General features: G+C 45.1%; 1 protein-coding gene across 6 annotated transcripts in view; it reads right to left on the reverse strand.

Annotated features, from left to right (window-relative positions):
• Positions 1-16,326, reverse strand: part of MICAL2 (microtubule associated monooxygenase, calponin and LIM domain containing 2) — a 278,680-nt gene that overhangs the window by 114,146 nt on the left and 148,208 nt on the right. For 4 of the 6 annotated variants that reach the window (XM_077287247.1, XM_077287248.1, XM_077287249.1 and 1 more), the window contains 5 exons: positions 6,323-6,424; positions 5,853-5,936; positions 5,165-5,351; positions 3,321-3,403; positions 1,561-1,660 (listed from right to left, as the gene is read on the reverse strand). In XM_077287247.1, the coding sequence (XP_077143362.1) occupies positions 1,561-1,660; positions 3,321-3,403; positions 5,165-5,351; positions 5,853-5,936; positions 6,323-6,424 (556 nt within the window). The remainder of the gene's footprint in view (positions 1-1,560; positions 1,661-3,320; positions 3,404-5,164; positions 5,352-5,852; positions 5,937-6,322; positions 6,425-16,326) is intronic. The other 2 variants (XM_077287250.1, XM_077287254.1) reach the window with 1 other exon arrangement.

The following is a 16,326-nucleotide window of genomic DNA, read 5'->3' on the forward strand; positions in this document are numbered from 1 at the left end:
TTACACTAGGATGGGGGGCATATATTACTAGAAGGGGCCAGGATGGGGATATTACACCGGGATGGGAGACATTATTAATGGAAAGGGCCCAGGATGAGGGACATATATTACTCGAAGAGGCCAGCATGAGGACATTACACAAGGAAGGGGCCAAGGATTGGGGACATTATTCCTTGAAGGGGTCCAAGATGAAGGACATTATGCCAGGAAGGGTCTCAGGATGGGGGACATTATACCAGGAAACGGGGCCCAGTTTTTTTAAAATTATTATTGCAAGGGGTTCAGGGAGGGAGACATTATTACTGGAAGGTGCTAAGAATGGGGGACATATATTACTCGAAAGGGCCAGAATGAGGACATTACACCAGGATGGAGGACATTATACCAGGAAGGGGCCAAGGATGGGGAACATTATTACTGGAAGGGGTCCAGGATGAAGGACATTATACCAGGAAGAGTCTCAGGAAGAAACACATTATACCAGGAAGGGACCGAGGATATATGAGATTTGTCATCCAGGAAGGGGCCCAGGTTGTTGAACATTATTACTGCAAAGGGCTCAGAATGGGAAACATTATTACTGGACGGGGCCCTGCATGGGGGACATATATTACTCAAAGGAGCCAGGATGAGGAAATTACACCAGGATGGGGGACATTTTACCAGGAAGGGGCCAAGGATGGGCACATTATTGGGGTCCATGATGAAGGACATTACGAGGAAAGGTCTCAGGATGGGAGAGATTATACCAGGAAGGGGCCCAGGTTGTAGGACATTATTATTGCAAGGGGCTCAGGATGGGGACATTATTATAGGAAGGGGCCTAGGATGGGTGACATTCAAATCCAAATTTTGCACCGGGACCTACAGTACTCTAGTTACACCACTGATAGGTTCATTATGCCGCAGTGATGAAATTTGGGAAATATCTTTTTTTTTTGTCCTGGTCACATTGTTAGGATGCAATTGGTCTATCTGGAGTGAATTATCAACCACCAAGTAGGGAAGATGAGAAATGTATAGTAGGGAATTTAATACTTACTGGGGAACATTTTTCTGCTGGTTCTTGTAGAAAACCTCCCCGTAAATGCGCCAAACATTGGCATAAAATGAGTATAAACTGTAAACCTGAAATATCGGACTTTTGCGTACAAAAAGTGCAAATCTAAAGCAACTCCTTCAATTAGCCATTTCCGAAGACAGCGATGGGTGCGCTGTAGGACACGCCATGACTGTGCGGAGATGTCGTCGCATGATGTCACACCTAACTGTGCTTGTCCCAAAACGTGTCGTGCGCCTGCTCAGCTATGAATTGCAGGGAAGGCCCGGCCTCTTGGACCATGAGGGTTAGTACCTCGTACAGCGCATACAAAAATGGCACGCTCACGCTCAGCAGCTCATACAGGTAGGAATACTTCTGCTCATTGTCCCTGACATGGCGTCTGGCGCCACGCACCGCGCCACGCGTCCAGTCAGACAAGCGGCTGGGGAAGGCAAGGATGTCCCTAGTCACCGCTAGAGGCCAGCTTAGCGTTTTCCTAAATAAGGAGGTCATGATACCTGGGGAGCTGTCCTCTGAACTGCTGCCGGCGCTATAGGGACTGTCCGTCGTGACCTCCGCAGTTATGGCTTCTTCCTTTTTCCATGCTTTGTCCGGATCCTACGATATAGAGGCGAGGTCAATGGTAAAACAAAGCAACAACTCTAGTCCTTATGTCAGTGCGATGAGGCTTTACAACGGTCCAGACCTAGGAGCTGCAGAGGCTGAACAAGCAGGGGCTGCAAACACATGTAAAGTCCTGCACCCTTACATCTAGCAATTATCTAGGACTTTGAATGCAGCTTTGGATGTGATAGGAGTGTAAGTACATTTCTTCAACATTATATTAAGTCTTAAACTAAATAAAAAATACTATTATCAGCCTCATAAAAAGTAATTCTGGAAAAATGCAATTTATCAAAATAGGCCAGATGTGTGTGTGCTGGGAGCTGGGGAGCGGGAGGTGGATCTAGCCGTAAATATTCCGCTGGTGGAACGAGAATACGGGATATAAACAGCAACTGTTGTTTTGGAAAAGTGAAGGGGCGCTCGCCATTAACAGTGTCGCCTGCATCGAGTCCCAAAGCAATTGCCTGTAGTTCGTTCATTTATTTACCTGTCATTATGTGATTCTTTTCATTATTCCCAAAATATACATTCAATCGCTCATCCAGGTTTATTTGGTCATTCCCCAAATCATTTATTCACTCATTCATTTTCTATCCACTCATTCATTAATTTGGGTCATTTTCTAAAACATTCCATGATTAATTTCTTCATTCATTCTCCCAACCGATATTTCTTCATTCACTATTCTTTCTTCATTCATTTGGTAATTTCCCAAATCATTCATTAATTGCTCTTGTACCTATACATGGTTTCATTCATTAGGTCATTCTTCAAATCAATAAATCTTCCATCACATCCTTTTTTTATTTGTAGTTTACCAAACCGGTCATCCTTTTCTTTCTTTCATTTATTTGACTGTCCACCTTTTCATTAAAGTACTCCTCTTCCTTCTCCTCATCCTCTTCCTACTTCTCCTCCTCCTTCTCACCCTCTTCCTCCTTCTCCTCATCCTCCTTATCCTCATCCTCCTTCTCCTCTTCCTCCTTCTCCTCTTCCTCCTCCTTCTCCTCCTTCTCCTCTTTCTCCTCCTCCTTCTCTTCCTCCTCCTTCTCCTCTTCCTCCTTCTCCTCTTCCTCCTCCTCCTTCTCCTCATCCTCCTCATCCTCCTTCTCCTCTTCCTCCTTCTCCTCCTTCTCCTCATCCTCTTTCTCCCGTTAAAGTTTTTATCCTCTTAATATGTCGCAGTCATCATATTATACAGCACTGTGTACTTACAATTGCTCATTTTGCTTTTCCACTCAGCTAATACTTCTCTTTTCCATTAGGTTTATGGCATCACATGAGTAAAACAGACTAGCTGAATCCTTGAAAGCTCTATGTAAAAACAAGAGGTCATTTTTTTCCCAGCATGAGTCATCCCCATCTTCAACTCTGACCCACTCCTCCCCCCTGACAGGGACTTTGCAGTGATGTAGAATTGTAGTTCTAATGATGACTCATACAAGGAAAAGAGAATTCCTGCTTCTACACAGAGCTTAGAAGGATTCAGCTAGTCAGTTTTTAATTGCGTGATGTCATAGACCTAATAAAAAAGTTTTGTTTTGTTCACTCATCCATTCATTCAGCTATTCTTTTTATCTTCATTTATTTATTTAATTCCTTTTCTACGATTTTATTTGCTACAAAGTAATATAAAATTTTGTTCTCTCACCTGGCTTTTTGAATCCGTCCTGCGTTTGCGTTGCTTATTATTGGAGAACGAGTGCATGAAATGCGGCTGGCAGTAAAATTTACCTGTTGGATAAAGACAGATGATGTTTTCAGACTGCGGCCGATGTCTGATGTATATAAATATGTATTTCCCGACATATAACTATTCCCAGCACCACTCGCTGTACATGCAGGAGTGTGTGATCACTAAGACTCTGCAGCGCCCACTGTTGGCCGTCAGCAGATCTATAGGGACATACTAATGATGGAACCACTGGGGAAAGATGAAGAATTTAACGTTTTTAATTCCGACAAGTAAATGGTAAGGAATTGCTCTTAATGTAGTTCTCTAAAAATCAATCTTTAACTCCATGGATACTGTTCTTTTGTGCCCCTGTTTGCTTTCCTTCAAACATTTTTTTTTTGCAGCTTTTATTTTTTGCTTTTGAGGCGAAGTACAAAATTCCATTCAAAAATTCCATTTGTCCAATCCATTTTGAAAATAAGACAAATGGAATTAATGTTTAAAAAAAGCGACCTGATGTATAACTGCTGCAAATGGACCCAGAAGGGCCACACTGTTTGCAGTGGATGGTCATCTTTCCCTATTGATTTGAAGCTAAAATATTGAATATTTCAGCAACAAAAACCACATAGTTTTTTCCTAAAATTGCTGAGCGACAGTAACCTTAAAGGGGTTGTACATTATCCTTTATTCGGAGGATAGGGAATGTCTTTCCGATCACTGGGGGTCTGAATGCTATTTCCGCCAGTCCCATAGAGCATGAATGGCATGGAGGAGAACTCACTCGACCTCCATGCCATTTAGATGGGGCTCTTCGGAGCCTAATTCTTATGATCAATGGTGGTCCCAGCAGTCAGACCCCCAGCAAATGGGAAGATATCTCCTGAGCTGTGATCATTTCCACACTTGGGACACACTAATGTATTCACAGCTACTTACTGAGCCAACTGAAGGCAGAATAGATCCAATGACCATGTATAAAGCATAGGATGTTGCGAGTGGAACATATTACCGAAACCACCAAAATGACAATCCCCATGTTCTGTTTCAGGGACCACTGGATGACGGCTGATATGACTACAACTCCCGCATCGAGCATTCCTAGGTGCACGGAGGGATCATTTTATGTCTCTGCAGATGTGTCCTTCATATACGGGATCCAAGAAGTATCGTTTCTCCTTGCGGAGATTGACATGCTAAGCATGCCAAGATGAGGAGACTTAAAGCCGAGGTGCTCCTCTGGGAAATATGCTAATTATACAAATTGTCTCTTCAGAGAGGAAGAGAACTAGAACTCTAGTGCCACCTATTGGAAGTAGCGATCCTACAAGTCAATGTCGACCCTTTAACGAGCCTTGTCACATGACTTATACGGGAGGAATGAAATGATGCCAGCAGGATCATATATGTCTGTGATATTCCTTCTCCACTGGGAGATGATCATCTGTGAGTATATTATCCAATCATACATATCATTCTGCCAGCAAAGGAAGTCTAAAATGTACAGATATATCTATCAGGCTGATCCTAGAGTCAGATAACAGGAGTGTGATAGAGATCTGGGGCGGCGGAGAACAAGTGCTGCACCTGCAGAGACTGTGCATCAGGCATATCCAGACCTAATTAGTCTCATTGCTGAGGGCTTGTTACAATTACATTCCGTCTTTGAGCTAAAAGGCTTGACATTAGACAGACACATTGCATCTGCAGCGATACATTGTTACAAATTATAGCAGAAGATCATGACGGCATTTCATGACCCTTCGAGCTTGGTTGGAATAAATGACTGTAGCAAAGTTTCAGGGAAGTTTTTTTTTCACCTTCTTCCATGTTGAAGACGTAATTTCCCAGACGGAGAACGGACGAGCAGAACGAACACTTGAAACATTCTCTGTGGAAGAAGTGTCCTTCAGCGCTCAGCCGCTCCACCACGTAAACGCGCTTCTTACAGAAGTAACACGTGTCGCTGCCTCCGATGTTCGGGGGGAATTCCTTCCTTAAAGAGCCCTGAAATAGAACAAAGAATGTGGAAATCAATTACCTGGGTACTAAAAAATGTCGATGGTCAGGGGCGGCTGGTGCGGGCTGTTCACCCGAAAAGTCGGGGAAAAAACGGTACAGTATTCGCTGCAGAAAAAGTTTCTCTAAAATGTGTTGTGATTGGCTGCAACAAAAATAGTTTTAGAAAGTTTTGATAAATTTGTGTTATGCATATTGGGGAGCCTGAGGGGGCAGTGAAAGAAGTCATTAAATATCGCTCTAGATTTGCTATTTTTTCTCATGCAAGACCCCAATAAAGGACGGATTTTTAACAGTAACCTTTGTCTGATTTTCATCGTTTGGGTTCATTTGTCTATTTTTACTCTCCATATGTGATGTGTGAATTTGATCCATAATTTCTGGATAATTTACAGTATGGAGCTTTTACGAAGGGTAAAAAAACTATTCTGCCCTTCCGTAGAACAACAGAGCAAATAATTAAATCTGCGCAGGACGTGAAGTTTTTACCTTGTGGAGAGGAGAGAGAGAAGAAGAAGTAGGAGAAGAAGAGGGATCGTCAAAAAGCTCAGTCACCGCTCCCTCCGGAGAACTCTGGATGCAACACAAAGTCATATTATTCACCTGCTAAAACACAACGGGGCAAAACTGACGAAAGGGGAGGTTATCCTCTACTGCCTCACGCTCCAGTCATATCCTCACTGCTCTCCTGTCCCTCTGGACCAGGCTATCAGTCAGAACAAAGCGGTAATTGGTCAATGGTTTCCGTAAATGAGAACTTTTGCAACTGCCATAAATGAAGACCATGAGTCCTTATATCTCGCGCTGTGTTTAGGTTTGGCCCATATCCTATTCCCTATTATGGTCTACAATTACTCAACACTAAACTCAAAAATAAGCAGCTCTTTGCCCATCTCCCCAGGCTTTAAATCCATTGTGTGTCTACCCATGGATGATGGTGGCGGACTTTAGCTGCTTACCAGCTCTGGAGATCTGGCTTTGGATTTGTGATCGCTCATATAAAGATTGACGAGGACTTCAGCTACTGCACCTATCCGGCTGGAGACATTTGCTACGGTCATCTATCCGACAAGAGGTAGAGACAGAAAATGAGAGAAGACAAGAAGAGGAAAGTAAAGGAAGAGATCTGAAGCCAAGACAACTGAACAGCCAATTACAACACACGGGCAATTTACAAAAAATTTCCAAAATATTTTCCTTTAAAATGAAAAAAAAAAAGTCAATTCTTTGGTTGACCTTGTCAGACAAATTTTTTAATCCGCCATTTAGGTACAGATGCAAGATTATACCATTATACCTAACACAGGCTTTATCATTCGTGAATTACTAAATTGGCATAGTTATACCAAAATACGCAAAATAAGTAGATTTTCTGTTGAATAGTTTGGAAAACTTGGGTGTTAAATCCTATACTGACACGTCACACAGCTTTTATTCAAAGCGTATCCATAACCAGAACTCACAATTCAACCTCGACACATCTATATATATAATTGTCTAAGGGTTTTTCCGTCTGTCTGTCTGTCTGTCTGTCTGTCTGTCTGTCTGTCTGTCCTGGAAATCACTCCATATAAGGTATGGTCTACAAACAGGATACCTTATATGGAGTGGTCGGCGGTTTGTAGACCATACCTTATATGGAGTGGTCGGCGGTTTGTAGACCATACCTTATATGGAGTGGTCGGCGGTTTGTAGACCATACCTTATATGGAGTGGTCGGCGGTTTGTAGACCATACCTTATATGGAGTGGTCGACGGTTTGTCGGGCGGCCTCGACCAATCAGAGATGGGCACAGCATGGCGACGATGATGTCATAATGGTTGCCATGGCGACGATGATGTCATAAAGGTTGCCTCGACCAATCAGCGACGGGCACAGTCTGCCGCGAATCACATACTACGGGGACATGCATATTCTAGAATACCCGATGCATTAGAATCGGGCCACAGTCTAGTTATTAAATAGATGTCTTGGACTTGATGAAGCTGGTGTACTTATGTTGAAAATCTGTGTGCCTGTAAAGTACTTTATAAAAGTTTATACTCTGACAGCTCCTCAGTGTTCCGCCTCTATGCTGCTGCTGAAATATCACACTACTTGTACAAGCTGATTTTCACAGTAAGTACAGCAGCCTCATCAGGTCTATGTATGAAAATCTGAGGCAGATCTGCATAAAAGGGAAATGTTCTTGAACAGCCAGTGGTCACTGCAGTTATGTAACATCTTGGGGATGTACAGCAGCTCTGCATTATTTCAGACAAGTGTTGAGCTGTTATACAAACTATTGCAGCACTTTCCCTTGGGGAATTTGTCCGTGGGAACAAATTTCAGATTCTGCATCGTTCGTAAACTATGAAAATTCCTTGAAAGCCTTCCCAGGAATTTCTGGGCGATGTTCAATGTAACTGAGGAAGCTGTAGCTCCTGGGGAACAGCTGTATCCACCTAATGAGGCAGCTGCACTAAAACAATGCATACAATCAATATTATTATGGCTGATGGTCGCGATATGCTCTTATCATAGGTTAGTTCTTTTTGTTTCTTTTCACATCCTGTACCCTGCGGATGTTGGGCATAACATCAAAGCTTTGGAAAACTTCCGTACCTGCTTTGTTAAAACTACCCTCCAATTAATAGTTTATACAAATTTCCAGAGGGGGGATAAACTAAAAGGATAGTTTAAAAATATTTTGCAATGAAAACTAAAATCAAAACTTTATAAATGGGTTGTTTACAAACCTCTAATATATATTTTGCCCTCTCTGGGCAACTTCACTCAGATAAACAGATCCTGAACACAACTGATCAATTATCCTATCCTGCTGGGACTATAGGTATAGGCATAAGGTTTTCATGACTTTCATCCACTTCAAAAGGCTTGAAGCTTGAGTAATGGCCAAGGGCCTCTGTTGCAAAAGCATGTTGTCATGGTCCAGTCCGGAGTATATTTTCTTCTTTCCTCTCTCGAGACTGGTCATGCAGGGGTTAATCTCATCAGCCTCGTTCTGGAGCTAGCTGGGCTATTTCAGTCCGTCACAGCCTGCTGACCAGTGTTAGTGATAGTTCTTGCTTCCAGGCTTGAGCCCCTGACATGTATTAGTGATCCTTGTGCCTCTGACTGCCTGTACCCGTGTATGACTCGATCTGATCTCTGGACTTTGCCCCTGGTTTTCCGTTTCTGATACCACGCTCCCCGACTGGCTTTGAATCTGGTTTGTACCCCGACTTCGTCTTACCTCTCACGTTTTGGTTACCACGTTCCCGGTAGGCTCTGACTTCTTGCTTGTCCCTGACTATTCTTCTGACTGTCACTGTGTACTGTGCTGACCATTCTCTGTGTATGACCTTGGCTTGTCTAACTACTCTTTCGTTACCTGTGGCACCTGTGCTGCTATTCAGTGTTGCTACGCTGTGTGTACAACCTCTCTTCCCTCACCAGAACCCCCTGGTGCAGGTTGCACTATACTGCACTGCAGCAGCACATTACACATGTAATGGTAAGCAATTTAAGTGGCCCCCCAATACACTATTTGCATTGTGCTCCACAGTTTAAAACCAAGTTTTTGTCTGGGGGCATCTTGTTAGCAGTAGTTATGCTTATTTTATGTTTTATGGGCCAACAGCAAGAAATATGAAGTGATTTTCTTTATTTTAATGAATGCTAAGAGTCCTACAGAGCCACTAGACATACTGGATTATACTCCGAATTTAGTCTTGGTAGTAAAAGGGATCCCAAATCGGGTGATCTGATCCCCTCATTAACACAATATGTTCTAATAAAGCATTTCAGAAGTTTATCATAAATGCACAAGCCCATTATTTATGTTGCTAGGGACCGCTATGGGGTTCACCACCAGGCACTGTAACGATTTTGTCCATATTATTTGGATGTGACCAAAGATGTTATCCAAAACATAAACAGTCATTTTATGATGATGTTAAATGAGCTTTACCAGATCCCATACGAGTTCATCTGACCCTCGAACAGTGAATACCACTGGAAATAGAGAGGTCCTGTTCATTACCAACACATAACAGGGCATGCCAAAGTTTCTAAGGGTTAAAAGTCTTCTATGCATGTCACATAGCCACTTTCCCACATGTTGGATCATTTCTTTTGTGTTGAGCTAAATAGTCTGACTCTCAAACTGATTGTTGTATCAGCCAGTAAAAATAAAGCCAAATCTAACAGACCTTACAGCTTAATGATCAGGCAGAAAGCCAGGGGTTCAATGGTGGGAAGAAGAGACTTTGCCTTCAAAAACGTACCTCTGAAACCTAATATTTAGCCCTAATACCAGACAGTTAAGGTCATTCTTATTCTTATGAGAGATGGACATATCCTGATGCCCCAATATAAACTTTACATAATGATATGGAAAGGTGGAGGCTAGTTAGCAGCAGAAAAGTTGTAGGGTCACGCAGTAACACAATTTGCTCTCCCTGCTGATTTTAATGTCTGCTTTAATACAGGATGCTGATCCGTCTATAGCAGGAAGACAAAGCTTCCTGGTTACACAGTAAGATACAACTATGTAAACGGTAGAATGGATTGTGAATACAGACATAGCAGGCAATGATAATTGTGTCACTACGTATCATTACAATGAGGAGAAACAATGCAATGTGAACAGATCAAATGGCCAAAATATAGTTTAGTAAATGAGAGGATGAAATATCTATGCAGGAAAACTAATTTTACAATATCGATAGTATAAGAGCACGTGCAGCTGTGTAGCATCATTACTTTTCATTTCGCTCCATAATCGTTAAAAGTGATGATACTTTGTACATAGGTCAGTTTTAAAGTAGGTATAGTTTTGTTAACAGGCACAGTATTTATAATAATAATAACAATAATAATAGTTATATTCTTGTACACAGGGGCAGTATTATAGTAGTTGTATTCTTGTACATAGGGGCATTATTATTGGTTATATTATTGTACATAGGAGACAGTATTATTTATAGTAGTTATATTCTTGTATATAGGGGTAGTATTATAGTAGTGATATTCTTGTACATAGGAGGACGTATTATAGTAGATATATTCTTGTATATAGAGGGCAGTATTATAGTAGCTAAATTCTTGTACATAGGAGCAGTATTATAATAGGTATATTCCTGTACATTGAGACAGTATTAAAGTAGTTATATTCTTGTACATACAGGGCAGTATTATAGTAGTTATATTCTTGCACATAGGGGGCAGTATTATAGTAGTTATATTCTTGTACATAGGAGGTATTATTATAATAGTTGCAGCCTTGTACATAGGGGCATTATTATAGTATATTCTTGTACATAGAAGCAGTATTATAGGAGTTTAATTCTTGTACATAGGGGCAGTATTATAGTAGTTATATTCTTGTACATAGGGGACTGTCACGGGGTACTGGGTAGACTACAGCTGATTACCCGGGCTCCTGCAATATCCCTCAAACTAGGGAAACCCTGTCTGTCCCTCTCCCAGAGTTAACACTGAAGGTGTGCATGTCTGGGCCGCCAGGCCTGACCCTGAGTCCTGTTTCAGTACTAATCTGAAACCACCACCCGCCACCCAGTGATAAGACCTCACACCAACCCCTACAGAAAGCACAGACAGGGAAAACTAAAAACGCACCACGCCGCAGACACACAGGAAAACACTATAATGTGCACAGGGCAAAACAATACATTTATAGGAAGGAGAAATATAACGAAGGATAATACACCACCAGATACGATATTTCCTCTCCTAGACCACCACTCCAGACCGAGATCACCAGGCACAAGACACAAGCTATAATCGGCGACGCCCAAAGCCCAGCAAAACTATTTAAAGGCAATGGGCGTGACTAAGCCTCCAACCCGAGTACCAGCCAGATTAACCCCGGACAATCTGGATCAATCTAGCCGGCGCCACTGAGCATATAGTGGACGAATGAGGAATTACCACTGTCTGTCGGACGCCCTAGTGTGAACAGCGTCCAACATGACAGTACCCCGCCTTCAACGAGGGACCCCAGGGCCCTCACGACTTATAGGACCCGGCTTGTCCGGATGGCGGCGGTGAAACATACTGACCAGCCGGTCCGCATGTATATCCAAAGCTGGTACCCAAGACCTCTCCTCCGGCCCATAACCACGCCAGTGTACCAGGTACTGTAACGTGCGGCACACCACTCGAGATTCACCTTGGAGACTTCAAACTCTAAACTGCCATCCACCAAGACTGGAGGAGGCATCGGCGCCGCGTCCACAGAACCCACCACATTTTTTAATAACGATCTGTGGAACACGTTGTGGCGGCGACCCTAAACGGACCAATAAACCTAGGACCCAATTTAAGGGATGGTATTTTGAGTCTTATGTTTTTTGTGGACAACCACACCCAGTCACCCACACTCAGGTCCGGACCTGGCACACGTCTACTGTCAGCCACACGTTTGTACCTTGCACCCACGCTCAACAGGCACTATTTCACTTTCCTCCAGACGGAAGACAGTTGTGCTCCTAACAGGTCCTCCTCCGGGACGCTGGAAGAGCCCCTGACTCAAAGTATAAAATTGAGGATGGTGCCCGTAAACACAAAAGAACGGAGACTCCCCAGAAGATTCCTGGCGGTGATTATTTATGGCAAACTCAGCCAAAGGAAGGAACGTCGACCACTCCTCCTGGTTGTCAGAAACAAAACAGCGTAAGTACTGCTCCAAATTTTGGTTCATACGCTCGGTCTGACCATTTGACTGAGGATGAAATGCCGAAGAATGCGACAACTTGATCCCCAGCCGTGAGCAAAATGCTTTCCAAAATTTTGCCACAAACAGAGTACCCCTATCAGACACGATGTCAGACGGGACCCCGTGAAGTCTGACCACCTCCTGCACAAATACCTGAGCCAGAGTCTTAGCGTTAGGCAACGAAGGCAAAGACACAAAGTGCGACATTTTTGAGAACCGATCAACAATCACCAAGACGACCGTGTTCCCAGCTGAGGAGGGCAAGTCCATGATAAAATCCATGGAGATCTACGTCCATGGCCTACTCGGTACCTCGAGAGGAAGTAGTGTGCCAGCAGGACGGGAGCGGGGCGTCTTAGCCCTAGCGCACGTGGTGCATGCTGACACGTATGAGACAACGTCCTGTTGGATTTTGGGCCACCAAAACAGACGCGACACCAACTCCAAAGTACCCTTAACCCCTGGGTGACCAGCCAGGACAGCATAATGATGCTCTGCCAATATCTTTAGGCGAAGATGGAGCGATACAAACGATTTGTTAACGGGAAGTTCTGGTGGTACTTCCTCCTGAGCCTCGGCAATCTCAGCCTCAACCTCTGTCGTGAGAGCCGAGACCACTACACCTTTTTGGAGGATGGGTACCGGTTCTTCCCGAGGTTCTCCCCCCGGAAAACACCTGGACAAAGCATCCGCCTTAGTGTTCTTAGACCCAGGTCGGTAAGTAGCAAAAAAGTTGAACCGCGTGAAAAACAATGCCCAGCGAGCCTGCCTGCGGGACAGACGCTTGGCTGACTCCAAATAAAGCAAATTCTTATGGTCGGTAATAACAACAGTAACCTGGTGAACCGACCCCCTCCAAAAAGTGTCGCCATTCCTCAAAAGCCAACTTGATAGCCAACAACTCCCTGTTGCCGATATCGTAGTTACGTTCGGCGGGCGACAGTTTCTTGGAGAAATAGGTGCATGGACGCAACTCGCTCAAGGATGAGCCTTGAGACAGCACTGCCCCCCACTCCAACCTCAGACGCATCGACTTCCACGGTAAATGGTTTCGATACATCCGGTTGCACCAGAATGGGAGCTGAAGCAAAACTGTTCTTCAGAAACTCGAATGCGCGCACAGCAGGCTCAGACCAGGTGGAGAAATCGGTACCTTTTTTTGTCATGTCAGTGAGCGGTTTAGCAATGGTAGAAAAGTTTTTGATAAACTTTCTATAATAGTCAGAAAACCCAAGGAACCGCTGGAGCGCTTTTAGGTTATCAGGCTGTTCCCAACGCAGCACCACTTGCACCTTAGCGGCGTCCATTTTAAACCCAGAAGCGGACACAATATAACCCAAGAAAGGCAACTCCTGAACCGCAAATACACATTTCTCCAATTTAGCATAGAGCTTATTCTCTCTGAGTAGCTGTAACACCTGCCTAACATGCTCTAAATGAGTATCATGGTCGCATGAATAGATGAGAATGTCATCAAGGTACACAATAACGAATTTTCCCAGGACAATAGAGAACACATCGTTTATGAAATGTTGAAATACAGCAGGCGAGTTTGTCAAACCAAATGGCATCACCAGATTTTCAAAATGACCCTCAGGAGTATTAAAAGCCGTTTTCCACTCATCCCCTTGACGGACTCTTATGAGGTTGTACGCCCCATGAGGTCAAGCTTAGAGAACCACCTAGCACCAGCCACCTGATTGAACAGATCGGGTATCAGCGGCATAGGGTATGGGTCACGAACTGTAATCTGGTTTAACTCCCTGAAATCCAGACACGGGCGTAAACCGCCATCTTTCTTCTTAATGAAGAAGAACCCTGCTGCCACAAGCAAGGATGAAAGCCTGATATGCCCTTTGCTCAGACTCTCAGCGATGTAGTCTTTTAAGGCTTGCCTCTCAGGACCGGAGATTTTAAACATCCTTGCTTTTGGCAATTTGGCCCCTGGTTTTAACCTAATAGTGCAGTCATAGGGACGATGTGGTGGCAATTCTGAACAACCCTTCTCAGAAAACACATCTGCGAAATCCAGCAGAGACTCAGGAATACTAGGAGTCACAGCGGACACACACGTGGCCAGGCAATTCTCCTGGCAGAATCCGCTCCACTGGATGATGTCCTGGGTTTTCCAGTCAATCACAGGGTTGTGCATAGCCAACCATGGAAAACCCAGAACCATTTGTGCAGGCAGATTACTGAGCACCCTACATGTAACTTGCTCCGAATGTAGGACCCCAATGTGGAGTTTAACCTCAGCCACAAATTCAGTAATCTCCCCCTGTGGGAGAGGAGTGGCATTGATGGTGACCACCCGGATAGGATGAGGCAGTTTTTCGATCCTGAAACCGGCTGTGCGCGCAAACTCCTCATCAATAAGAATAGTGGCAGAACCACTATCCACAAACACAGTGATTGGCAGCTCTCTGCCAGCGACCATAACTTTGGCAGGGAGCATGCATTGAAAAACCACAATGGAGGATATGCATAAGTTCAGTTTGGCCTCCTCCACACCCTCTGAGCTTAGTAGTTTTTCCGCCGTTGCGCTTTTCTTAGATAGCAGAGGACAAGTATTAACATAATGACCAGTTTTACCACAGCAAAAACAGACTCTCTGCTTCCTGAGCAAAGGGGCACGATGCTTCACGTGACACCCCTGCGATTTGCATAGGCTCCGTGGGCTCACCTGCAGCAACCTCACGTGTACCTACGCTCTCTCCCATAGGCGGCGTCTCTTGCACCCCCTGACGCAGACTGCGATCAATGCGGATAACAAGACTCATAGCGGATTCTAGAGAAGCAGGAGTCTCGTACATCAGAAGGGCTTCCTGAAACCCCATGAACAAACTGACTCCGCAGTGCGGGATCATTCCACTGTGTATCTACCGCCCAGCGGCGAAATTCAGAACAGTAATCCTCCGCCATACGCTCCCCCTGGCAGATAGCGCGAATTTTAGATTCTGCTAGACCCATTCTGTCAGGATCCTCATAAATGAGTCCAAGAGCAGAAAAAAAACTCTCCACTGAGTTATATGCAGCAGAATCAGATGGTAAAGAAAACGCCCATGCTTGAGGATCCCCGATCATTAATGACAACACCAGGCCCACACGCTGAGCCTCACTACCTGAGGAGATCGGGCGCATACGAAAATATAGTTTACAAGATTCACGAAAAGTAACAAATTTACTGCGTTCCCCAGCAAACCTTTCAGGTAAAGGAAACTTTGGCTCAGCAACTCTGCCTGCAGATTCAGCTTGCACATTAGATACTACTAGACCCTGTTGCTGAACTGCCCCTTCAGCTCAGTGACCTGCAGGCAGGGGCGGATTATCAGAGGGTCAATTTGGGCGGTAGCCCAGGGCCCAGTGGTGTGGGGGGGCCCTAGGCTACCGCACAGATTGACCCTCTGCTAATCCGCCCGAGTGTGACTGTGAATGCCCGCCGGCATTTATGTGCCCCAGGACCCGGTGGGCAGAGAGAGGGGGCCTGCATCGGGCCCCTTCTCATCTGCTCACCGGGCCCCTTCCGGCGCTGCGGCGGTTTCCTATTGACGTGCAGGCGCGCGCCCACACGTCAATAGTTAACAACACCCGCCAGCCAATTGGAGGCTGGCAGCTGAAGTCGGCCGCAGCGCACACATCGCCGGCGTCTGACGTCATTGTCAGTCGCCGGCGAGTGTGCGCTGCTGGAGGGAGCTCGCCGCCTGGAGCGCTGGTCAGGTGAGGAGACTCTGTTTTTTTTTGTTTTGTTTTGTTTTTTGATAAGCTAACGGTGGACACACTGGGGCAATGCTGGAGACACTGGGGCAATGCTGGAGACACTGGGGCAGATTGCTGGACACACTGGGGCAATGCTGGAGACACTGGGGCAGATTGATGGAGACACTGGGGCAATGCTGGAGACACTGGGGCAGATTGCTGGAGACACTGGGGCAATGCTGGAGACACTGGGGCAGATTGCTGGACACACTGGGGCAGTGCTGGAGGACACACTGGGGCAGATTGCTGGAGACACTGGGGCAATGCTGGAGACACTGGGGCAGATTGCTGGACACACTGGGGGCAATGCTGGAGGACACACTGAGGCAATGCTGGAGACACTGGGGCAGATTGCTGGACACACTGGGGGCAATGCTGGAGACACTGGGGCAGATTGCTGGAGACACTGGGGCAATGCTGGAGACACTGGGGCAGTGCTGGAGACACTGGGGCAGATTGCTGGAGACACTGGGGCAGATTGCTGG

This window comes from Ranitomeya variabilis, chromosome 2 (genome assembly GCF_051348905.1).
Source record: "Ranitomeya variabilis isolate aRanVar5 chromosome 2, aRanVar5.hap1, whole genome shotgun sequence".
NCBI classification, from domain to species: Eukaryota; Metazoa; Chordata; class Amphibia; order Anura; family Dendrobatidae; genus Ranitomeya; species Ranitomeya variabilis.